This window comes from Paramormyrops kingsleyae, chromosome 10 (genome assembly GCF_048594095.1).
Source record: "Paramormyrops kingsleyae isolate MSU_618 chromosome 10, PKINGS_0.4, whole genome shotgun sequence".
Taxonomy (NCBI): domain Eukaryota; kingdom Metazoa; phylum Chordata; class Actinopteri; order Osteoglossiformes; family Mormyridae; genus Paramormyrops; species Paramormyrops kingsleyae.
This window is the reverse complement of record NC_132806.1, coordinates 29,996,496-30,022,323: the sequence shown is the minus strand read 5'-3', so window position 1 is coordinate 30,022,323 and position 25,828 is coordinate 29,996,496. Positions and strand designations below refer to the sequence as shown.

Genomic DNA, 25,828 nt, shown 5'->3' with positions numbered 1-25,828 from the left:
CGGGGAAGATTGTTGGAAGTATTTGATTTCCTTCAATCAGCATTTCTGACCAAAGCCGTTCCCCCTCAACTTCTTCACTTTGGGTTGGCTGAAGTTTAATGACGCAGTGCGAGACAGGCATGTGCTTGAAGGCCCTGTTCAATGGAAGCGGGTGACTTCTGCAATACAATCAGTCACAAATATTGCACTTAATGATCTACTACATGTTAGAATAATAAGTTAGCCTTTTCCAGTAAGTGCTACAAATTGTTGGGTTCATCAAGCCTTAATCCTGATACTGTAACTGAACCCAAAATCTTCATAGAAATATGTAGCACGGTCACCAGTTGTCAGATGTGTGAAATTTTTATATTAGTGTTTCCTTAGAAAATAAAAATTAAACGCAAAATCATGTGATATTAATGAAAATGAAGAATGGGCATCCTTTTACTGATAAGCAAACCCCATTACAGCATCAATGTCAAAACCAAATTAAACAAAATGTGGTTCAAGGCCCAGGTGCAGAAATACATCTTCATAGGTCATGCTTGACTGAAATCCCATTACTGCATTAGTATAAATGACAAAGCAGTATAGCTATACCTGGGAAAATCATATAGACTTTCAAATGTTCCACAGAGGGAACCAATCATTAAATGCTAGGCTAACATGTCATAAATATCGCAGTGTGGCTTGGCAACAAGCACTACCTCTCCCAGTCTTACTGAAATACAGAAGTTCTGTGTAGTTGTGGTGGAAAGTGTACAAGAATCCTAGTTAAAATGCAGGTAAAGTGCACCCTCTAGTGGGTGAGAGCAGCCGGGGGAGGGCAGAGCAGCTTGAGAAATGTTCGTCGGTGTCATTTTTCAGGCCAACACAGCATCCAGGTAGAACATTGCCTTTTGAGGTCCGATTACATTTATATATGTATATATATAAAAAAAAAAAAAGAAAATACTAAAAAAAAAAAAAAAAAACACCACACATTCATACTGCGGCCAGATACTGGGCTATCTCAAGCATCTTTAAGATCATTTAGCCAAAGACAAAAGAACCATTTAGGATCAAACAGCAATATGCTTCTTTCATGCATGATCAATGCATGAAATTGCACAATTCAAGAAGGGGCACAAGAACACATTCAGAGAACTGATCTTTTTCTTTTTCAAATGGGGGGGGGGGGGGAATCACAGATATAAAGTGGGATTATGATTCACTTTAACAAGTTACAGTTATAGAGTATTTGCTGTGCGTATAGTGAAGAACAAATCTAAATCAGATCTAATTGACTGCTATAATAAGCATAATTGTCTGGCTTAAAATGACAAACCTACAAAATCAAAATTAACCCCTGCTCAAGAACAGTTAAAGCATGCATTTCAAAATATTTAGAAATTCTGGGATGTGAATCATTAAGTCTTCTGGAACTGGTTGCTGTTGCCTTAAACACTGTTTTGGCTGAGAATAAACTTGGGTCGACTGTAGATCTTGATGTCTGATGGAGGTAAGAGATGAGGGGGGGGGTTGTGTTGTTCTTCTGTAGCCTCAATGTCATCTCGTTCTGTGCTTGAACCATACTTCGGTTTCCCTCCAATCACCGAATGGCTATCAGGCCGACATCGATGAGCTTCTGGATCTTCTGAGCAATGACTGGATTCTTCAGGTGGCTAGAAGGGAAGAGGAGCTCTTTAACATGGCTAGCTTCCCCTTGTGTGTGTTTATATGACAACTTTACACAGCATCCATACAATGCATCCAGGATTCTCAAATTGGCTATACATATGTGCACTTACATCATAGCATCTATGCTACTGACTGCAAGTATGCAATGAATTTAATAGGTAACAACTGAGTTTTAGAAACCGCTCTGGTCAGGCCTATTTCTGCAGATTTGATTTGCTTTGCCATTTGGTTAAAATTGAGGTTTAACGACTTTGTTACATTAAATTAAATTCACATAATGTAACCACAAATTCATATGTAGCTGGATGACTGACTAAATTACCTGCTTAATTAGCTGTCTAAGTAAAATCATTGAATCTAGTAATAAAATCAACATTGGAGAGTTATGATTCAACCTCTGTCACTGCACTTCTATTAGGCAACATAATTTATGTGGAATAATGAGGCAGAAAGCTCCTTCAAACCACAACTGCTAATAAACACTCTGTGGAGCAGCCATGAAGGTAGAGGCCTCCTTACTCGCTGAGTGCCTGGGGGTCCTTCTGCATCTGCTCCAGGATGAGGCGCATGGCCGGGTCGCTCATGATCTGCTGCACCTCTGGGTCGGCCATGGCCCTGCGCTTCACATCCTCGGGGTCGTCGTTGCGCATCGCCTGGTTGACTAGGCAACGCTGCAGCCCCTCTGATGCCTCCTGCAGGGGTTACACACCCACAGGTCCCACGTCACCTCAGACACCAAGCCAGCCAATTCAGATCAAATCTGACTTCGGAACAATTCAGAAAACCATCTCGCAAAAATTCCACTTTCATATTAACAATTATCACCTCCCCATTGTTTGCCATATCTATATGGACACTCAAATGTGTGGAACGCAACATCCCACAGATCAACCCAGAAGTACGTAATCAGATAAAGCTTCTCTTAAAAAGGTCACTGTTTAGAAAACAGGCTGGCCTACCCACCCAGCACTTTTACAGCATGTAGTTAGAGTATGGAATAGTCTTCCTGTTAGTGTAGTGCAAACTAAAACCATGGATACCTTTAAAAATCAGAGCTAGATAAGATTTTAACAACTCTGAGCTATTAGCTGAGTTCTCCCCAGACGAGCTTGATGGGCCAAATGGCCTATCATTTGTAAATTTCTTATGTTCTTATCCCTGCAGCACAGAATGAATAAGAAAGATGTGTTCATACTCAATGAATTGTTGTAGCCAAAGTAAGTCAAATAACTCGATAGCAAAAAAAAATTTGCTGCAAATTCTTTGCTTCGATGCTTCGTTTAATCCACAGGACTATGTAAATGGACTGCATTTGGGATGCACTGTGTACTATGTACTGCTCAGGGATCACCGTGTTCCACACGGAGGATCGTTAGTGTCGCACAGCGTGCTTACGCTGCATTATGTGTAGCAGAGCGGTGAAAAAGCAGAGTGGGAAGACTCCCGTAGGGACCCATTGCGAAAAATGGCAGAGAAATTTCCGTCAAACTTCCGGGCCGTGGGGACGGTGACTAGTTCCAAACGTTGACATTCACGGCATAGAATCACATTCATTTCCATTGTTTACCAAGCACTTTAAGAGGTATGTTGATAAAATAACATTTTGTTAAAAAGCATTTAATACATCAGCTGTCATTAATATAATAATTATTATGCTTTTATATGTGCTCAGCATTAGCTGTTAATGTTTATCATAATAGAAAGTTATGACCGAAGGTAGCTTAACAGCTCGAGGCTAACATTCCCGTTACACTAAAGAGTTTGTCAATTACTACAGACACTGTGTAACGTTACATTTTAAGTTGTTCTGGTTATTAATGACTTCATTGCTACAGTTAGCAGCATTGCTAGCATGTTAATACACCTGATTAAAATATCAGTTTACGGCTTTCCTCGGGTCACAAGGCTCAGTGTGAATTGACTAACAAATTCATGCCAAAATAGCTTAGAATTTAATTGCTTAGAATAGCATTTTTTTTATATATATATATATATATATATATATATATATATATATATATATATATATATATATATATATATATATATATATATATATATATAAAAAATGATATTCTAAGCAATTAAATTCTAAGCAATTTTGGCATGAATTTGTTAGTCATGTTGTTATCTATGCAGTTAGAATTTAATTGCTTAGAATATCATTTTTATATATATATATATATATATATATATATATATATATATATATATATATATATATATATATATATATATATATATATATATATATATAACATCTAAGCTTGTTTTGTGGATGAGAATGGATTTTGGTCACTGGACACTTTTGCGAGGTGGGTACTTTCTATACAAGTAAATAAACCAGAAGGCCTATTTTGCCCGGCAGCATTTTATGAAACATTATACAATATTAATTGTACGTTATTTTAATTGGAAAATGATTCAAAACTGTTTGAAAGTTAATTCCTTAATTTTGAGTTTAGCATGCTCCACGTGAAAATAGCAACAAAAAAAAAAAAAAAAAAAAATGTAAAAAGTTACATTTGTTTAGAAACTGTTCTTAGTGTTCGGGGAATATGTATTCAATAAAAGTCTGCACTGTTCTGGTTATTTTTGGCTTGACTTTTAAATATAGCCTATATATGCTGGGTCACTAAGGATCCAAAGTATGTCATAGTGTTTTCTGTAAGTCCCATGTACACAAGAGTTAGTGTCTTCTTTAAAGAAATATATATATATAAATGCACCAAAAAGGTTTAGTTCTTTTGACAGATATTGTATGCAGTTTAACCACTGAAAAAGTTTCTAAAAAAGGAAACCAATGAGTCGTTCATTTTAAGAGACCCGTCTTTTTTCTCTTTTGAATAGTTACTATTTATCGTTAATAAGACAAATATTTCTTATCCAATTACTAGTGACTGGTTTCCATTTGCAGGTGTCAGGCAGCTGCTGTTAATTTGCCAAACTTCTGGGATTGGACATCAGGACAAAAACTAGATAGATGGGATTGGACATCAGGCATCGACTGTGCATGAGCACTGATGGCCTGGTGGAATACGATTGCTTCTACCCATGTGATGACTGCGACCGGACGCATACTTGGACAAACATCTATGCAAAAGTCCACGCCGTGGAACATGTGCGGAGCGAAATGGCACACATACAAGTGAAGTAATATACTAAGCTTAATGCGTCTTGGTACCTTGGAGTTGGAGTCGAGATCCAGGGCTTTCTGGTAGAAGTCCATCGCTTTGCTAAACTCCTTCATGGCCTCCAGGGCGGCGGCCTTGCGCGTATAGCCCTTTACTGAAAGCAGAAGACAAGGCGTGCGATGGAGACAGGAAGGAATGGCAGTGTGTGGACAATCACGAGCAGGGCGGTTATAACTTACTGAAAGCAGGCTCCAGTCTGATACACTCTTCACAGTCCTACAACGAAAGCAGAATGATCAAGGACAAGTTTACCTTAAGCTTTCACCTTTCAGGTAAAAGGTCAAGAAAAAAGAAAAAAGAAAAAAAACAAACCACAAGACCCATATGTCCTTATTCATAGCTAAGAACACTTATCTAAATACGAATAGATTGAGCTGCAAACTAAAATTACGTTAAAAACACAGACCTTTCAGTGTTTTAGTCAAATCAGTGGCACCGTTATGCTATTTAGGCACCAATCACTTGTGATTCAGCAAAGAACATGGATGGTTAGCAGAACACTGCCAATATAGCTTCACTGCAGACGATCCGCATATTCGCTCCCTCCCAGACAGTCCAAATTGATAGGGAGCTGGGAGGGAAGACGAACCCAGGTATCATCTGCATAACATGCGACCAAACCGCAACATCAAGACGATTAGAGTGTCGATGGCGGCACTAAGCCCTACCTTCAGGGCCAGCTGGAACTCCAGCAGCTTGGTGTAGCAGGCGGCGCGGTTGCTGAACAGCTTGGCATCTTGGGGGTTCCGCTTGATGGCCTCTGTGTAATGCTTCATGGCTAGCGGATAGTCACCTGCAGCCGTCAGGGAGGAGATGTGGTACAGAAATAGAACACAAATTTGGCAAAATCACAGACGTACTGTCATTCGTAACGAGTCACCAACCAGCCACCGACTTTGGAAACTAGAACTCCACCTCATTTCTACTAATACCTCCAGGGGTGTATATGTGCAGACCTCTAAAAGTTGTTGTTGCTACAAGGTATGAATCTGCTGCCCCCTACCCTTTTGGAAGGCCTCATTCCCCTTGTTCTTCTCCTCCAAGGCCATCTCAGGGTTGATGTAGGCCATCTTTTCCTGCTCCTTCACAATCTTCTCTGCCTGGAGGAACAAGGGTATTTAAAGACCATCTGGGGGTCATGGAGACAGGGCGGCGGACACTGGTGACAGTGACATCTCCATACCTGCTGGCATTTCTTCAGCACTTCAGGGGTGCGATGCTCAGTTAAGCTCTTGTTATAGAAGTGGATGGCATCTGTGTACCTCTCCTGCTTAAAGTAGGAGTTTCCAATCCTTGCATAAGCCCTAATTGGAGGGGGGAGAAGATTAGGAATTAATCAACACCTTAAAAAAAGGTTATAACAGTCCAGATTTTCGCTTCCTTCCTTCCCCCAGGAGGGAGCAAAATTTGGGCTGTCTGGCAGGGAACAAAAATGTGGACCAGCTGCGGGTCCTTGAAGACTGTAGGGAAAGACTGGGTTATAACGGCCAAAAAAGACCCAGATAACAGGAACCTTTTCTCAGTGTTACTATAAAATACCAAGTCCTCATTTATCTAAGTGAATACCCAGCAGGTCATGTATGAATGCATGTATGTATTATTTAATTCCTTATTTCTTGTATGCACATTTTCATGGTATTTTATTTATTTATGTATATTTCACTGTTACACATGTTATTTTATTTATATATTTATATATGTTTTACTATGAAGGCAGTATTTGTTCATTCTTTCTAAACTGGAAAGCACTTCCTGTTTTTAAATGTGCTATATAAATAAATGACTTGACTTCTATCTAGTTTTTAAAATCTGAAGTCACACATCACTATTAAATTAGCTTTATTAAATGAAACAACACTACAAAATTTAATATACTTAAATATAACTTGTACTAGAGCTTTAAGTTGCTATTTATCATTAAACATATGTACAGTGATAAAACACTCTCGATGACAGAATATTTCAATAAGCTGCCAAAAACTGTAAGTTCCTGCCAATACTGCACAAATTGAGAAGATACGGTTCTGAAAAAGGCAGGTTTGACTCATGAGTCACGGTCATCCTCCGCTTAGAGACTCACTTTGCGATCTGTCTGTAGTCCTCGCGGTTCTCCCGGCCCACCTCGATGGCTTTCTCGCACATCTCTCGGCACTTCTCAAACTCGCCCTTCTCAAAGAATACAGCTGACAAGACAAGACAGGGGTACCTGCCATCAGCATGACGCCAGTTTTAGGTCTCCTGAAGGGGATTCATGGGTGGGTTGTAGATGTGATACCTGCTTGATTGGAAAGGTAGGTCATGTTGGTGGGGTCATGCTGTAGTGCAGCCTCATAGTGCTTCAATGCCGTTTCAAAGTCCTTTTTCTTGTAAGCCTCGTTGCCAAGATCTTTCTCCTTCAGAGCCTGGAAATACAGTGAGAGCGGCTCCTGTTCAGTCAGCATCATCGACCAGCACAGAGATGCGCAATCTGCAAGTCTGTACCTGTCTCTTGTTCTCCGGCAGGTCCTCCTCTTTGGGTGGGGGAGGCTGCGGTTTTGCTTTGGGGGGTGGTGGCGGGGTGGGCTCCTCTTCATCTTCCTCACCCCCAGCAAAGTCAAAGCCCAGCAGGACAGAGAGCGTGGTCATCACCCGAGGGTCCTGCAGCTTCCTAAAAACGAGGATGGAGACAGGGAGAAGTGGCATGGGGCATCATTGTGCAGCAAACACACACAATACAGCCTGTACACCAATAGCACTTTAGCTGTAACTCATGTTCTCAGTTCACCTATTTTCACGGCTGGTAGCAAAATACAGGAAAAATGGTTTCTAATAACTTTAGATGTAAAGAGAACTAATGCTAAATCAGCACCAACGTTGTCCTGAACAATATCTAGAGAACCAACAAGCTTTCCCATATCATGACATAACTCTGCCACAGAAATGATCCCTGAACACGGCCACTGAGCTCAAACAAACGGGTTAGTTTTAAAAAACACTTGAACTGGACTGAAAACCTGTCGTTTTCTGCGAGCAGAGCGGTGTTACACCTTTCAGGTACAGCTGTCCGTATTTAGCGTTCAGGTGGCTGGTTAAGCCAGTCTGCACCCCCAATCAACCACCTGCTGCACATTGTCAATACTAAATAGGAATAGTTTAAGTCCTTAAACAGTCGTATAAAGAAGAGTGTGAAAAATCACAGGGCATCCATAGCAATTGAAAGCTTCTCTACCTTCAGTCAAAGCACATCAGTTACAAAATATTTAACACAGTATTAAACCATATGATGATCTGGAAAAACCTGCAGGAATTCGCAAGGATCGATTCAAGCAGCTAAATGAAAGGCTTAATTTCATGCAATACATACATGCATTCAACTTTAGTTGGTAAAACAGATTAGATATGGATGATATGCAAATATCTAGGCTATTAAGTGCTACTCTTGACTGTGAAAAACAGTTTCCATGACAACAGAATGACAACAAACTAAAGAGTTTCATTTCTAAAACCTTATGGCACTTCAAACCAATCATTTGAACAGCTTTCCCCATACAACTCACGTGCCAAGGTCAGAAGGCTTGTTCCTCAGTTGCTCCAATAGTTCTCTATATCCAGGCTCTGCCAGGAGTGCCCGGGTTCGAGGGTCACTTTCCAGCTTCTCATACAAGTTGGGCATAGCAAAAGGGTTCATCATCTTCTTCTCTACAAAGATGGCAACATCTGGCTCAACCATATCATTAAGACCTCACGCTTTGCAGGGAATAAACCGACCAACACAAACACTTTCACTCGGACATCTGTAGAGTTTCCTCTACCTGCTAGCCGTGCCTCCATGTTCTGAAGTCCATCCTTCAGCTGCTGGTTGGTCGGCTCGTGCTTGAGCCCTTCCTCGTAGGTCACCTTGGCCTCCTCAAATCGCTTGAGGAACTCCAATGCTGCAGCCTTGCGAGAATAGCCCTTTGGAAGGAATTAAAAGACAAGGGTTGGCTTTAGAATTTAATACAAATCATGGAGAGATGAAGCCAGCAGCTATGAATCTGCAGTGGACGGCGGCACCTACCTTGCCCCAATCAGGCTTGATCTCCACAGTCTTGCAAGCATCCTTTAGGGCATTCTCATAATCTCCCTTCTTGGCATAGGCTGCAGAACGGTTACTGTACAGCACATGGTTGGAGGGGTCGAGGGTCAAGGCCTCCGTATAACAACGCACCGCCTCATCTAGCTGGCCGCTGCTCAGTGCCTTGTTGCCTTTGTCTTTCAACTCTGACACCTGGTCAGGAAAAAAAAGAGGTGGAAACACCAGAGAAGGTGACAGGGTGAGATACAAACAAGGGAACCCAAATGGTGTGTGGAGACGAATAATGGAGGGGGCACGGAAAAAGGAGGAAGAAACATTAGACAGACACACACAGACACATAGCATAAGAATAAAAAGCAAGTATAAGGATAAAGCAGACAAGGAAATTTACAACCCAATTAAACAGCACTGGATCGATTAAGTTAATCTTATTTTAATTACAAGAAATGCAACTGATGTTGCTAGCAGACACTAGCTGACTAATCATACAGAAACAGGCTTGTGAAGAATTTAGTTATTCACATCTATCCACGGTCAAATAATGATGAGGACAATTTTGAGTGTCACCTAGTGTCATATTTTAAAAATGCTGGAAGCAGCTATGAAACACAATCGCCTTTTCTCGCACAGCAGACAGACTATGGAGCATTTTAACTCCTAATTATTTATCAATACAACTAGCTCGAAATATTAGCTTAGGGCTGCAGAAATCTCGCTAGTCAGACATGTGTGTGACCGCAGCAGCTGAATGAACAGCTCGCTAAGAGCCATAACTTATGCGACTGGCCCCATAGAAACACCGTGACAGCCTACGACATCCAGAGAGCCAGCTGGCAAAGGCAGCTCAATTTATGCAACCGTGTTAAACCTATAACGTTAGGAAGCCCACAGACATCCAGGAGCACACAATAAGGACGCCTTTCATCGACCTACCACAATTTACATGGCCTTCCTACTAAACACAGCGCATAGATACAGGTAGCTACCGACCAGTCCAACACTAAAACGATCGAGAGCTAGACTATAACCATTTCAGATGAGGACCAAAAAACGCACAGCGAATATAAATAACGCAATTCCACAAGCAAGTCAAATACTTAACTTATTAGATGCATCTTTTTCACTAACGTCCGTAGCGATGCGAAATGCGGTTTTCAATTGGCTCACGAGACAAAAACAAAATCAAAACAGGAGCCAGAAAATTAACTAACTTGCGCTTCTGATTAATGAGCACGCAAACGTTTTACAATTTAAGAACCAACACGTAATCTTTACTTAAAAATCAAATGCCAACCGGTACCCACACATACCTTAGCCATCGTGCTACCATGAGGTTCCAGAAGCTACTGTGAGATGACTATGCGGTGGTCCCTCCCTTACGAATATATTAATTAGCCGCTCAGAGTCAAGGAAGTCGAGGGCTAGCGGAGCCTTCATTGGGAGTTCGACCCATCAATAACGTTTCCTGCCATTCATTTACAGCCGCACCGAAAACTGCCGGGCTTTCTGTGATGACGCATACGCTGTTGCGCTGTCTGACTGGAAGGAAAAGCTGTCCGTCGGTAAACAATCCGAGCGGCGCATTGGCTAATGGCAGGGCAGGGCGGGGCGTGGTTGGTGCGAGGAAAAATGTCCTATCCATACATAAACAAAGGAGGCGGGACCTGCGTCGAAACTTCTCGACCTATCAGTTTCCAGTGTTCTGGAAACTTCGGCATTCACGAATGGCCAAGTAAAGTTAGCTACAGATTTGTTCCGCTACATTCTAGTATTTTCTGTGGCCGCACATTTGGGAAACGTAGCAAAAAAAACCTTACATATTTGTTGCTTATCAGAACGTAATTCGTCAGTTATCATTTTCGAGACAACGCTTTAAACGAAGCGAATAAAATTCTCCACGTTAGTTTCTGACTTTTAAACTAAACTCCATATTAAGTATATGATTTGTTAGATGTTGTGTTTCAGCCGTTGTCTACACTCTCACGTAACGGAACTGTATAAATTATTTTTGTATTAGGAAGCTAAGACACCGTTACACGCAGGTTACTGACCGCACGCTGCTCTTGCAATTATTTGGACAAAGATTGTATTTTATGACCTATGAACTACAACCCTCCTCCGACCCCATAAGGACTGCAGCGTGCAGCGCGGTCGCCAGACGCTCGCTTAGAGAACTGAAAGCGGTAGCTGTTTAGCTAACGAGCTGCGCGCGCTGTTCGGTGACGCCATACTGACAGCTGGAGGCTGGCTCGGCCGCGCTTCGGCTCCGTGTCACTGCCATGGCGTTTCAGATGTCATTTGCCTGCCGCGCTAAAAGCCGCGTTGCACTGACTACGCTCTCTTACACCCAGGGGTCGAGCTGTGCTGCTCTGCATGCTCCTGGCTTTAAATCTGTAATCTTTACACCAAATGTACCGTTGCCGCGTTTCGTCAGTAAGCTAGACTGCTTGGCATTGCCCGGACTCCGTGACCAGCAAATTGCGCTGTACTCCGGGCTCATAAATCGCGGGAAAGCTGCTACATTTTCCACTAGTGCCGCGGCTTCGTCAACGTTTTTTCAGCCGATCGGTGGCAATCCATTTTTGAGCAACAGGCGAACGCTGTTGTCCAGACCGGGTCTGTGGGCTCTGCTGGGCGCCTTTGGGCTGTCTGTCGTCACTGCCTCTCTGCATTCGAGTTCCCTCCTCGCCATGACCTCCGGGGCCAGCACCGTTGACTTGGATTCCCCTGACACCGACTGGAAAGAGGCCAAAAGTCAGTGCTACCCCTGACCTTTTTTTCTGTGAGAGTTTGGAGGGGGCTGCCGAGCTGTTTTGCACAACGAGGAACACTTGTACCTAGCTGTCAGAGTGAAATTGATTTTCAGACTTAAAGGTCACGAAATGTCCGAAAATGCCTGCATTCAAGCGGGGATAACATACATAACACAGTGTTTATTGTACGCCACATATTATACTTTACGGTTAAGATTAAAATGGACACTACTGATCATAGATGAAAATTCTAATGCATATAGCTAAAACAAAAAAAAACATGAACAGACAAAATGCAAAGACAGTACATATATTGCAAACAACTAAACGTGTTGCAAATGTTAAATATAAACAGGCTACCATGTGTACTATTTGTTTACTACTGTGCCACTTTTTAATCGGGGATTGCATACTGAACGCAACTCCATTAACTTCTCCCCATGCAGAGGTTCTCCTATCAGCAACACAGCAGCAGAGGCAGGCAATGTGCAGGGTGTCGGGTGTGCTCCACCTGAAGAGCATCCCTATCTGGACCCCTTCTGGTGAGATCAGAAATAACTTACTGATTATGTAAGATATTGGAATGTAGTGGGGTGACATGGTGTCACAGTGTTTAGCACTGTTGCCTTGCGCCTCTGTGACCCGGGTTCAGGTCTCTGCCATCGCTCCATGTGTATGGAGTTTGCATGTTCTCCCTGTGTCATTGTGGGCTTTTCTCAGGGTAGCCCTGCTTGCCCCCACACTCCAAATTGCCTGTAGGTGTGCATGTGTCAGTGTGCTCTACAAATGGCTTGGTGCCCTGTCTTGGGTTGTTCCCTGCCTTGAGCCTGTAGGTTCTGGGATAGGCTTCAAAGACTGCAGAGAAGCTAGTTCAAAGTTCGGAATATCACGCTATCATAGCCATCTCCACACCTCTTCTCTTGGTGAGGGGCACAGTGGCACCATGCCAAGTAGGTCACACCAAACCTCTCTTTCCAAGGGTACACGTTCATTCTGGGGGATCCCAGATGTTCCCCGGCCAGCTGGGAGATATAATCCCTTGTTCTGGATCTGTCCTGGAGCCTCCAACTACTGGGACAATCCCAAAACAGCTCCCAAGGGAGCTGACCAGATGGTATCCCTATAAGATGCCCAAACCATCAGTACTGTATCTTCCTGATCCAAATGAGCTGCAGCAATATTTTAACCTCCCTTCAGATTTATGAAGTACTCCATCTTTCACGGAGAGTGAGTCTGGCAACACTGCGCCAAAAGCTCATTTTGGCCACTTGTATTCACAACCTTGTTCTTTCATGCATTACCTACGGCTCAAGAACATAGGTGAGGATAGGCTGATTGATTGTATAAACTGCAAGCCCAGGGCTCCCGCAGATCCTTAGAACAGCTTAAAATAGATTTTCAGACTTTAAGGTCTGAAAATGTCTTTTTTTTCCTGATAGATATAGTACAGTTCTTGTCCTGCTGTATCAATGCTACAATTAATCATTAAATTGTGATTGAATCTGTCATGATTTTTCATCAATATGTTGAAACTTTGCATTCATTTATTAATTTATTGCAGTACCATTTATTTAGCAAACATTTTTTTCAACATTTGCTGATTTAAAATATACTGACTATATATGCTGACTGATCCTTGGTAGTTAAAGGCAGTTAGTGCCTGTTAATTACATTTGGCCTGTTGTAAATCTTTAGTCCTTCCATTATTTCACTATTGGAGTGTTAACCATCAGGATACAATGGTAAAATTGTGATGCATTGAATCGTGACACTGGTATTGTGATGAATATTGTATCATGGGCTAGTTGGCAGAATGCACCCCTAGTGTATATATAAAGTCCCTGGGTAAACAAGGGAAGGGTTTGCTTTTCACTTATTTTACCATCACAGTCTTCATCGTATGACATCACCACGTTGATTCAGTTTTTCTCATTTTCAAAGTCGAGGCTTCCAGCCATCAGCCTGAGGACAGTGTGTGGCTCAGCATTATCATTATTATTATTGTTGTTATTATTATTATTATTATTATTATCATCATCATCATCATCATCATCATCATCATCAGAAAAAGACACTCCCTTACATGGTTCTGTGCAGCCTTTGCAGGTAAGCATGTTAGTGTGTTGCATCTATGACACGTCCCTTAACAAAAGGCATACACAATAAAACGGGTACTTCACAGATCTGTTCACCTTGTCGCTTAACTGAAAACAATGGTTTTAATTAATGTGGTATTGTCATACAATGGAGAGTGTCATTGGTTAATGAAGTGAAATGAAAGTTCCTCCCTTGTTGCGCCAGAGACACATTGAACTTGGCAGAAATCAGGATGTACATTGACACCCTGGGGGTTAGAGGTGATGTTCCTGTTATTTGCAAAACCTTTTGCTCTTGACCTCCAGGATGCATCTGAGCAGGTTTTTGAGTGTGAAGCAGCAGAGATTAGAATTAGCACCTCCAAATCTAAGGATTTCTCAGAACCTCAGAATTCACTTTGTTAGCCAGGCATAACTGCATATATTAGGGTTCTTTTAAAGAGTAGATTGTTCTGAAGATGCTTAAATGAATACCAGGGCATCGGCTCAATGAATGATGGTAATGGTAAGGTCCTGAGATTGCCCGGTGGCTGTGGTTTTTGCTGGCACTAGGCAGCCTGCTGAAGTGGGAGTTAATTTGGAGGACAAGGCTTGGAGTTTATGTTTATGTGTCCCTGTGCTCACCAGGAAAAGTGGTGTGAAAATGGTAATGAGTTTGATGATATGTATGATATACTTGGTGCTGTTTCCAAATGGAGAGCTGCAATGATTTAATCATTTGGATTTAAAATTCATCTTATTCATTGTTGTTTTTTTTTCTCCCAAGGACAAGTTACTGAAAAACCCCTGTACCAAGTTAATGAGGCACTGAACTCCAAAGTCTCACTCCTCAGAGGTGACATCACTCGGCTGGAAGTTGACGCCGTCGTTAACGCAGGTAAGAATGCCGTGCGGTCAGTGCTCCGCTGAGCTTGAGCGGCCATCATTTGTGCCCAGCTGGATGTGAGCTTCCAGCAGCAGACCTTTTGTTTTTTTTAGCGTTTTTTATTAAGTGTGCGATTTGTCACATGACTTATACCACCTGCTTTTCAGGTATATGGTGCCTTCTCATGGTCAGAATGCTCGTTAGCTTGCAAGGCCTTGTTAAAACGTATAAAAGTTAGGATGAACAGTGCAGTTTGTGACTAGAGAATTAGTTACACTCAACATGTAGTTAAATTGTAGTGTAATGGGCATGTAGTGGGCAGTGGTGGCTTAGTGGTCAGGGAAGTGTACTTATAATTGAATGATTGCAGGTTCGAATCCCCGACCAGCAAGGCACCACTGACGTACCCTGAGCAAGGTACCGCCCCCAGGCACTGCTCCCCGGGCGCTGAATTAGCTGCCCCCTGCTATGTCACGTTGTCACATATGGGTTAAATGCAGAGGACACATTTCGTTGTTGTGAACTGTGTGCTGTGGTGTGTCAACAATGACAATTGATCACTAAATTCTAAAAAAAATTATATTTCGCAGTCCAGTGTACTCACTGAATTTATGGATCATTAACATATTAATGGGAAAATATTATATGAAATTCTGTAAAAATGCTTCTTTTAGTATGAAGACTTGAACAGATCTGAATGGTGTTTATCAAATGGAAGAGTAGCAAGTTTTTACAGACCTCGTGTTTAATACGGAGCAGTGTTTAACGTGAAAATCGCCGATGCAGTTACCATTACCTCTCTGCAGTGTACCCACAACTCAAGAGGCATGTTGACTCAGCAGGTAGTGCTGATCCCATAAACAGCTGGGTTTCCAGGATCAAATCTGTACCCAGTGCAGTGTGTGTGCACTTTTCTATCCATGATTCAGAAGTTGTGTGAATCAGCTGAGCTTTAGACTCTCCATGGCTTGTAGTTTGTGTGGTCATGTGCATTTAACATGAGGTGAACTGCCATCTCATCTAGATTCTACCCTGTTGTGTTCTATGTCTGATAGGCCCCAGATAATGACTGAATACATGACTAATACCTGTCTTTTAAGCATTTTTCTGGTACATGGTACTTGATTAGTAGCAGATTACAACATGATCAATACAATTTATTTATAATTGAACAGTGTATCTAAATGTATTAATAAAATATATCTTTTTCTGCTTTAGTAAAATTGTGTCAGGTGGGTGTAGTATTTCCCATTATTCTTGGTGTCGGTGCTTTGGCAACCGTCTAAACTGACCTGTATTTACTCACCTTGATCACCAGGTGGCAGCAATGAATCAAGTGTTTTACAGGGACTCCCCGACTCCCACATTTTTCAATGCTAAGCACATACTTGGGTCGTAAATGTCAGTCCGGCACTATTACCAACTTGTTTGCATGCACTGTGGCAGACATAATGGACCCCAATCACCGCAAAAACACACAGTTATAACTGAGCATGTAGGGAAGATTATGCACAAAATCCTAACACCACAGATAGATTACACATCATTTGTTGCTGTGGGAATGGGGCAGGCTTGCAGACGTCAGCCCCAGTTATGACATTCATGCACAATGAGGTATGCTGAGCTGATGGCTGCGCTGATTTCATTGCTTAGCTTTCAATGTGCCTTTTGTGATTCGCTTCCAATGCTCTGTGAGCCGGATGTGTGCGTCTTATGTCCCTTTCACCCCCACAAACCTTACAACAGAGAGCTCCTCTGAAAAAGTGATAATTTACCTTTTAGATTAGTAATTTCCCGTGTGATTTTAAAAATGAGCTGCTGTGCCGATAATTTTTTATTTTATTTGCAATTTGTGGTTTCAGGGTCTGTGGATTTGAGGTTTATTACCTGTGTGAATATTTTGTGTTCGCCTGCTCCCCCGTCGGTGTCTTAAATCAGCCGATGGCAATTAGTTACCTGAGAGATATCAGGGGTGATGGGGGTGGGGGGGCTGGAAAACAAAAATAGTGAGATGATGGAGAACACAGAATGAAAGAGTGATGAGAATCCTGCAGAGCCTGATGAAAGCAGGGTTGTCCAGACAGATGCATGTTCCTACAGAGCATTAATGAATTAATGAACACCTGTCACCAGTGCATATGTACATATGTACTGGGAATGGTAGATGAAACTGCTTTACGCAAAGCCACGTGTGTGTAGGAGGATGTAAGCCCTTATTGCACTGTAGGGTTACAGTGCTCATTGAAAGTCCTGGGACACTTGCTTAATTCAGTAAAAATATCGCAAATTTATTGGTTTTATAATGAAAATCATTACTTTATGAATTTGTTTGCAAAAATAAATATCACATTAGAAACAAGCAGTAGTTTTAAGTAAAACATTTATTTCATGTCGTAAATTGAAACCAAAATTATAGTTCTAAAAGAGTTGTTCTGAGTTAAAAGGTTTAGTAACAAGCAGTCTCATTTGGTGCTTTTTAATTAGTAACATCTTTGCAATAACATAAAACACCAACGGGTTTATTATGCCTTTGGGAGCCAGTGACTACAATTGTAATTAATAGCAAAATGGCAAGAACAGAACTGAATGAGTCAGTCAAAAAAATCATGACACTTAATAAAAAGAAAATGTCTGTCTGGAAGATACATTAGGATATGTTAAACATTGCTTGTCAATGGAGTTTTGTTATGAAACCAAATTTGCAACATTGTTACAGAATTAAGCAAGTGTCCCAAGGCTTTGTGTAAGCAGCATATGCTGCACCCACTGAATGAGTCTGAGAGTTGGACTGGGGTTGTCCTCACCTTGTGCATGGTGTCAGTTTTCACAACACTGACCTAAAACCCAGGGAAAGAACAACTTAAGATTGGCCTGCTTTTCATCCCTGTCATCAGTCAGGCGTGTTTTATTTATATATTTGGTTTTGATTTGCTCCAAATACCCCAGCGTGTCATTTGCATTGGGGAAATGGCCAAAAGAGTCTCAATGTATCTGTACTGTTGCGCTGGGCTCTATCCTGGTGTTTTCATGCAAATTAAAAAGGAGACAATCAGCATGGAAATTGTGTGTTCTTGGCCTCGAGCCATTCTCGGTGTGGAGCTGGGTTCTCATTGTGTCAAAGCACTGATGATAACATCACAGTAATTTCGTGGGGCTTCACCTGTATGAGTGGATGTTCTGTATCTTCTGCAGCTGATTGTGTCATGTGGAGTCTCTATACACATGTAAATATTTACTAAACACTAAAAAAAAAAATGTTTTTTTCTTTGCCTGAATAGAATGAGTGCAGTAACAATACAATGGAAACTTGAGTGTATTTTGTTAACCTTTATTTTTTAGAATATCTGGTCTGTGTGAAATAAAATGGTACATCATATAAACAATGATATTTTTGTAACTGTGTTGCAGTCATGAATTCGTTCTGCATCGTTGATGTTTTATAGATGAAAATTAGACTGTGACAAATATTTTGTGTAGATGCAGGTCAAAATAATGTCCTATATTGCACACAGTGCCCTAAATAAACGTGTTCTGCTGTATTAATACTTACAGCATTATAGGAAAGTTAACTGATAGATTAGGATGAATTTAGACGTCATTTACAGCTATTCAGTCTCAAACTGCTGCATCCACTGCCATTCATTTCTCTGCGATACAGTATGGAAATCTGTGGGTAAATGAAATGCTAATGCTGCAGTTTTATATAGCTTTGGTGGTTAATTATGGGTGCCCAAGATGGACAGCGCTTCATGTGCATTTAAAAATGTGGTATGGAAGTCAATAAGCAAGTAGTTAAGAATGATCCGATGGTTCAGCTTGGAGGGGACCTTTTAAGGCTCTACACATTATTACCCCAGTGACAGATAATTCTTTCTCAGATCACTAACACATACCAGCATTGATGACAATAACTTTATTACATATTACTTGGTGCCTTCTGATTAGTTATCTTGAACTTTTTGGTATGTCCTTCACTGTGGGCCGATAAAATGAAATACGACCATGGAATGTCTGTAACAGACATGTGAGGCTGTGAAGTTCTTACACTGTTTTAGTTTATGTGGGTGATGTGATTGGGCTGGGGAATGAGAGGTCTGGTCATAATGGCACAGAAGAAGCCCTAACTGATCTGTATTCCAGGGAAGATTTAGAGCCCCCAGGTTCTGACCCCAGGGCACCTTAATCTTTCTCTTTATGCAAATTGGTTGAGGTTCGCTGGTCCCAAATCAGATCTGAGGTGATGCAATGTCATTCATCGATCTTTCCCTCTGAAAGTGAGAAAGATGGTTAAATGTGAAGTTGCTTTACGCTGGCACTTCTCTCCATGACACATTTCAGAATGAAAGGGAGTGTAACTAAGGTGTTAATGGACATTTTACTGTCTGAATGATTATTTTGACCTTTATGGAGATTATAACCATGTATAGACCATGCTGTCAAATAATTACTAATTTCCTCTAGGTGTTTTAAATATATGGAATAAGATTAGTTAATTTACTGATTTTTATACAATTCTAAAAGAGGAATTTTGCCATCATCAAGGAATATCTCTCTACTATATGGCACCATGGATTCATGAGAAACAGCACATGGGGACTAATCGGGAGTGATGCATGGATATCTGCCGATAAAGTATACTGACAATTTGCAGAGCTTCAAAACTTCTTGTAGTGTCAGCGGAAAGAACTTTCCAGAAAACCACAAGCAGTCTCTTCATTCACTGTGCATGTAGTGAGGTCCAGTGTATGCCATCGAGGGCTGTCTGCTGGTCAACAAAGTGTTTGTGACTTTTTATAGGGCAAAATCTTCTTAAGGCATTAAACCTTTAATGCTTTAAATGTTAATTAATGCACACCAAACCCAGGATCCTTGTGCTTTGGATGACATTCAAAACCAATTTATTGTATTAACATTAGTTATGCCTAAGTGTTTAATAAAGCTCATGCTGAAATATAGCTGTCTAATGAACAGAGAATTACCAGCAATCATAAACTATAAACCAGTTTGTTATTTTCTGGTAATTACAGTGGTATTATTTCCACGGGACACCTCAGAAAGTGCCAACACATTTATTTATGGCTCACTATGTCAACGTGCCGTTAAGTGGATCCCACCGAAGCATGTTTCATATGTCGCTTGGCAACGTGTTCCTGGTTCTGTGACGTTCTGCTGGGCATTTTGAAGAAGCTGCAGTCAACACGGGAGAGGGAGACAGACAGGGAGAATGAGGGAGAGAGGGAGACAGAGAGGGAGAAAATGACACACAGATGGAGAGGGAGAATGAGGCAGACAGGGAGACAGAGAGGGAGAATTAGAGAAGGAGAATGACACAGAGGGAGAGGGAGAATGACACAGAAGGAGACGGAGAGGGAGAATGAGACGGAGAGGGAGAATGAGACAGAGAGGGAGAATGAGGCAGACAGGGAGACAGAGAGGGAGAATGAGGCAGACAGGGAGACAGAGAGAGAATGACACAGGGAGAATGAGACAGAGAGGGAGAATTAGAGAAGGAGAATGACAGAGGGAGAGGGAGAATGACACAGAGAGGGAGAATGAGGCAGACAGGGAGACAGAGAGGGAGAATGACACAGAGAGGGAGAATGAGGTAGACAGGGAGACAGAGGGAGAATTAGAGAAGGAGAATGACAGAGGGAGAGGGAGAATGAGTCAGAGAGGGAGAATGAAACAGAGAGGGAGAATGAGGGAGACAGGGAGAATGAGACAGAGATTGAGAGGGAGAATGAGACAGAGAGGGTGATGGAGAGGGAGAATGAGGCAGAGAGGGTGATGGAGAGGGAGAATGAGGCAGAGAGGGAGACAGGGAGAATGAGACGGAGAGGGAGAATTAGACAGAGAATTAGAGAGGGAAAGGGAGAATGAGACAAGGAGAGAAAGGAGAGGGAGAAAGACAGAGGGGGAGATGTAGAGGAGAGAGAGATGGAGAGGGAGATGGAGAGGTGCTGCCTGACTCTGGAGGGGAGGAGTGGGATGGGGAGCAGGAGTGGGGGAGGGTCTGTCACAGCTCAGTGCACAGCCAGATTGCTTGAAGAGGAGGCAGCGCTGGGATAAAAAATGTGAGGAGTTACAGGGAGGGGAGAGGAATGTGGGAGGGATGTGAGGTAAGGGGGTGGAGGAAAGGGATAGGCAGAAGGAGTAGTCATAGAGAAATGGGTGGAGGACAAGCTATTTTGGATGAGTACTGCGGTGGGCCTTGTTGGCGGTATGTCGCTCTGAGCTTGCTGGATTTGTGTATCCCAGCCTCATTGATCCACCCAGTGTTCCTGGCGCCCCTGTAAAATCACAGATTTTAACAGGCTGTCTTGGGTGACGGATGGGGTCTGAGGGTCAGTGGTGAGCCCAGGCCGGGCCCCAGTACATGTGCCTGTCCCAAAACCCTGGTGTGCCTCGGGATCTCGTTCACTGTTGTGTCACCAGGTTTGTCTTTTGCCAGTGTACTCTTGAGTACGGCACCTAACCCATGTTCCTTTATATAGCTGCATAAAAAGACAGGTGTGAGTATTTAAGGCTGCACATGTCATTTTAGGTAAAAGTTTGTAGCAATTAAATGGCTGGAAACTGGTTAGAGTTCATAGCTGGCGGGAAATTAAGGTAGAACGATGTGACATTGAATTATGTTCTGCAAATTTACATGTCTATTCATGTCGCATGTAATGGGAATAATTAGGACAGAATGGTCCTAATGTTTCTGCGTACAGCTCGGTGGAAATGAATTGAAGTATGAAACACATTTCAGTTACTGAAGGGAGAATCGCAAGGTATTTACGTCACTCAAACCTAGAGGAGCGGCGAGAGGGGGCCTGTGGACAGGCATACAGGTAGCCCCGTGGACAGGCATACTGGTAGCCCCGTGGACAGGCATACAGGTAGCCCCGTGGACAGGCATACAGGTAGCCCCGTGGACAGGCATACTGGTAGCCCCTTGGACAGGCATACAGGTAGCCCCGTGGACAGGCATACAGGTAGCCCCGTGGACAGGCATACTGGTAGCCCCGTGGACAGGCAAACTGGTAGCCCCGTGGACAGGCATACTGGTAGCCCCTTGGACAGGCATACAGGTAGCCCCGTGGACAGGCAAACTGGTAGCCTCGTGGACAGGCATACAGGTAGCCCCGTGGACAGGCATACAGGTAGCCCCGTGGACAGGCATACTGGTAGCCCCGTGGACAGGCATACAGGTAGCCCCGTGGACAGGCATACAGGTAGCCCCGTGGACAGGCATACTGGTAGCCCCTTGGACAGGCATACAGGTAGCCCCGTGGACAGGCATACTGGTAGCCCCGTGGACAGGCAAACTGGTAGCCCCGTGGACAGGCATACTGGTAGCCCCTTGGACAGGCATACAGGTAGCCCCGTGGACAGGCAAACTGGTAGCCCCGTGGACAGGCATACTGGTAGCCCCGTGGACAAGCATACTGGTAGCCCCGTGGACAGGCATACAGGTAGAGGCTCTGCTGAGGAGGCATGACGCGGCGGTCCGGAGGCCAGAGCGATGTCGCTGAAGTAACCGGCAAAACCACGGAGCGCACAGGGGCCTGGGCACTCACTCCGGCCTGATCGATACGGAGCGCACTCAGAAGGGGAGGGGTGTTTGTATTTCTCACCAAGAATCGGATTTACAGTAACCATTCTGCCCCGCCTCTTCCAACCACATTTTTACTGCACCTTGGCTCCTGCGTTTCCTCCATAAAACACAGTAACAAAAAGCCACAAGCACTTAAGGGCTGTGCTTTGGGGAGGTAGGTGGGGGGGGGGGGGGATTGAAAGACTCTTTTTACACTACTCAGCCACTCGGTGCTGCCTTGCCTGGGTAGGGGGGGGGGGTCATCATCTCTGATTGGCTGGCCAGTAAATTACAGAGCGAGTCATCCTTTGAGACAGAGCAGCTTGTCTGCGAGCATGTGCAGGCCTCCTGCTTCTCAGGTGTAAGACCTGGGCAAGGCAGGTGGCTGGGGCCACGATAAGATGATGATCACCGGTTGGTTGAACAGGCGGCATGTTGGGCTGGGTGGAATTAAGGCTTCTTTCCAGATGTCTGTTGAAAGCCTCATTGGAGTTCTCTGCCAATCAGTACAAATTCATCAAAAATGTATGAATCGCATCATGATGCTTAGGCTGTCCTGGTGTTACCTTTTCCGTAAAAAAATATTTTTTTTTCTGTTAGTAGTTATTATTAAATAATTCAAATAAAGTAAATAAAAACAGGGCTTTCAATGACATTTCTCTGTGAATGAAGGTTGAGGAAATCGTTTTTTTAAACAAGAATTAGTTGTTTTAAGGTCAAGAAAGAGTTCTGCTGTTGTATCTTTAATCTCAATTACCTCAAAATATCCATCTGTGTATTACAAAAGTGTAAAACCGGTGCATGTGTAAGTCTCAGTGGATAGGCGAGTCCCAGTGGATAGGTGTTCCTTCTTAGCCACCGAAGAAAATATTTGTGGTACAGTAGCTGCAGGGCGAGAGCTGTGCTTTACCTGCTGTGCTGCACTAGCATTTCAGCATGTGTGCTTCCTGCTGTCTTCACTCCTGCAGCATTCAGCGTTGTTTCCTCACCCAGGACCTGATCTCCTAAGTGTCCCTCTGCTCACAAGATTGGGGGCGGGCTGTTGGGCCCACAGGGCTAAGTCCGTGTCAGGAATAATCCATGCAGCGTGACCTGCGCATATTACTGCCTGTGAATTTTTTATCAGACAGGGCATACCGATGTATAATTTACACACATTCCCGTAACAGTCAAATTGTCCTGCAGCATCAGGTGAGGTGATAGGCTCTTTCCCATTGTGGGCACGATACTATTTAAATGCCTCTCCAAGTCCCAGCAATCTGTCGGTTTGAATAGTGGCGTCTGGGGCTCTGGAGCGCTTTGTGTATGTGCTTTAGGGGGGAGGGGGGTTCTGCTTCGTACAGCCAGACGTGAATCATGACTCTGCAGAGTTCCAATCCCGTACGGCAGTGGCTGCGACAGATCCGCGAAAGAAAAAAAAGGAAAAGTGCATTTTGTGCCGCACGCTCTGCGAAAACGCGTGGCGCTAATGAGATCTGAAGGCTGGAGGAGCCGCAGGCCAGCGCAGAGTCGCGTGGCTGCAGACACGCAGATGTTCGCACTCCCCACGTCCGTGCTCGCAGTCGGTGGACCTTGCGCACCCGTGAAGGTGTCCCTCAACCTATGGCACGCTTCCAGGAGAGCTGACCTACGTGGGGAGCCTTGAGAAGCGAGACCTTGGAGTAGGCCGTACCGGTACCGCGTGCCGTACTGGATTTACCGCGATGGCGGTACCGTCAGGTCAGTGACTGAGTGTCTGCAGAGACACATGGAGACGTTTGGGTGGCGGATGTCTGTGGCAGTGGCTTCCATCACTGTCTGTCTGTTTCTCTGCTGTAAAAGGGGCAAAAAATAAGATCCATGACAAGTGATGCATCTATAAATGTATCGCTGTAATTTGGCATGAATGACAATTAGTTTCCCCTACTTGAGAACCCCGCAGGACCACCAGCTCCATGACACAAATCTCTGCTGCAGCCTTTTTCTTTCCTTTTTTTTTTTAACAGGATAGTAGCTCGTATTGAGGAAGCTGGATCGTTAGCCCTCAGTGAGACTAATTAGCTTAATTGCCTCAGTGTGGTAATGCACGAGGAGTCTCGCTGTTGATCAGATGGCGCCCTCATCACGCAGAGACCGCTCAGAGAGGTTTAACTTCAGTCAGCCGTTATAGTGTAAGGGGTCAATATGATGCCCCGGCGCTGCTACAGTCTGTCAGCTGATGTGGCGTAAGTTCCCCGCGTTAACCCTCTCCTGTCCTGACTGTAAATATATACACACATAGATGACGCACAACAGGCTGGAGTAGAGTCTTATCATTATTGCCTCATGCTTCTCAGCTTCATCTGTGTGTGCTGAGCTTGCATGTTCTGCCCCATATTCAACACACAGTTGGGAAATGCCCTCTGCATGTGTGTGTGTGTGTGTGTGTGTGTGTGTGTGTGTGTGTGTGTACCTACCATAACACCATATGCTTCTCGGTATAGTCTTTGAATCCCCACATGTCTGACTGAATGGATGTTCTTGAGTATTTATATCTTTTTTGGATAACAGTAAGTCCACTCAGAGCTTGTGCTTTGATTAGTTTTACAGTATGTGGGGGTGGAGGGGCAGGAGCACCCATATGATGAACACACTGCCGTGTAAAGGTGCAAATGTGTAAGTGGAAGTGCTGATGAAGGAATGCGTATTAGAAGGATTATGGTAAGGTAATGAAGATGATAATAATCATGCATTAATGATGAATACCGGGTCGTTTGCATATAAAAACGTGTGCCTGATGGTCCAGCCATTCTGCGTTTTCTGGCGTTAACCTTTGCCTCTGGAGCAGTCCGATTCCATGCCCATGCAGGCTAATACGTAATGTAGCATTGTCTTTCAGGCCAGTGACAGTGATGCAGCTGCCATTCAGGCGGGAAACGTCACAGACGACATCAACCTGCCAATTTCCATATCAGATGCCCCGATTCTCCTGTATTTGCCTGAAACCGGGACAAAGGAAGCTGCATTTAATTGAGTGAAATGCAGGTGCTCAAGCAAACTTGACAGGGACAGCCCAATTATTTTCTCCTGTGTGTGTGTGTAAGTAAATCAGTATGTGGAGCTGTACTGAATTACTTACTGAATTGCATAAGCAAAGCACTTTATTTTGCTGGAGTGAGACTCTTTGTATGCACTGCATTGTTATAGGACAAGAGATTCAGCTTTATTTCTGTAAGTCATGCTTTCATTAACATAAAATCAAAGTGTATCGCGGGTACGCAGAGAGATGTATGTATTTAAATCAGTGCATGTGATAGTGTAATAGGATGTGGGTATGTCAGCCATTGGTGTGAAGATCATAAGGAATCAACCCCCGTGTGTCGGTGTGTGACTATAGGACATTCTGATTTTGCCGAGCCCCTGGGTAAACAAGGGAGGGGCTTGATTTTCACTTCTTCAACCAATCACAGTCTTTACTGTATGACATCACCACATTTATTTATTTATTTATTTTATCTCATTTTCAAACTCAAGGCTTCTGGCCATCAGCCTGGTTGCTGTGTGTGGCTCAGCAGGCTAAGCCTGTGATTGCAAGGTTGCTGGTTCAAGCCTTGTTATTATTATTATTATTATTATTATTATTATCATCAGAAAAAACACTCCC

General features: G+C 43.3%; 2 protein-coding genes across 4 annotated transcripts in view; one reads left to right on the top strand and one right to left on the bottom strand.

Moving 5' to 3' along the window:
* Nucleotides 1–393: 393 nt before the first annotated feature.
* Nucleotides 394–10,586, bottom strand: stip1 (stress-induced phosphoprotein 1). The gene is made up of 14 exons (XM_023838793.2): nt 10,221–10,586; nt 8,893–9,102; nt 8,648–8,789; nt 8,393–8,534; nt 7,338–7,503; nt 7,132–7,258; nt 6,937–7,039; nt 6,040–6,160; nt 5,860–5,956; nt 5,525–5,649; nt 5,036–5,072; nt 4,847–4,950; nt 2,182–2,354; nt 394–1,646 (listed from the first exon to the last, which is right to left on the bottom strand). The coding sequence occupies exons 1-14, from the start codon at nt 10,227–10,229 to the stop codon at nt 1,574–1,576; spliced, it is 1,629 nt and encodes a 542-aa protein (XP_023694561.1). The 5' UTR covers nt 10,230–10,586; the 3' UTR covers nt 394–1,573.
* Nucleotides 10,587–10,679: 93 nt separating this feature from the next.
* macrod1 (mono-ADP ribosylhydrolase 1) overlaps nt 10,680–25,828 on the top strand; it is a 76,448-nt gene continuing 61,299 nt past the window's right edge. For all 3 annotated transcript variants that reach the window (XM_023838797.2, XM_023838794.2, XM_023838795.2), the window contains exons 1-3: nt 10,680–11,664; nt 12,110–12,205; nt 14,526–14,636. In XM_023838797.2, coding sequence (XP_023694565.1) covers nt 11,190–11,664; nt 12,110–12,205; nt 14,526–14,636 — 682 coding nt within the window. In that variant the 5' untranslated portion in view covers nt 10,680–11,189. The remainder of the gene's footprint in view (nt 11,665–12,109; nt 12,206–14,525; nt 14,637–25,828) is intronic.

What these genes read in the sequence shown, in the direction of transcription:
- stip1 (XM_023838793.2), bottom strand. An exon ending in GACTACAGACAGATCGCAAA is followed by an intron (nt 6,161 to 6,936) that starts GTGAGTCTCTAA and finishes CCCTCCAATTAG; the next exon opens with GGCTTATGCAAGGATTGGAA. An exon ending in GACCCCCAGGCACTCAGCGA is followed by an intron (nt 1,647 to 2,181) that starts GTAAGGAGGCCT and finishes CTTCCCTTCTAG; the next exon opens with CCACCTGAAGAATCCAGTCA.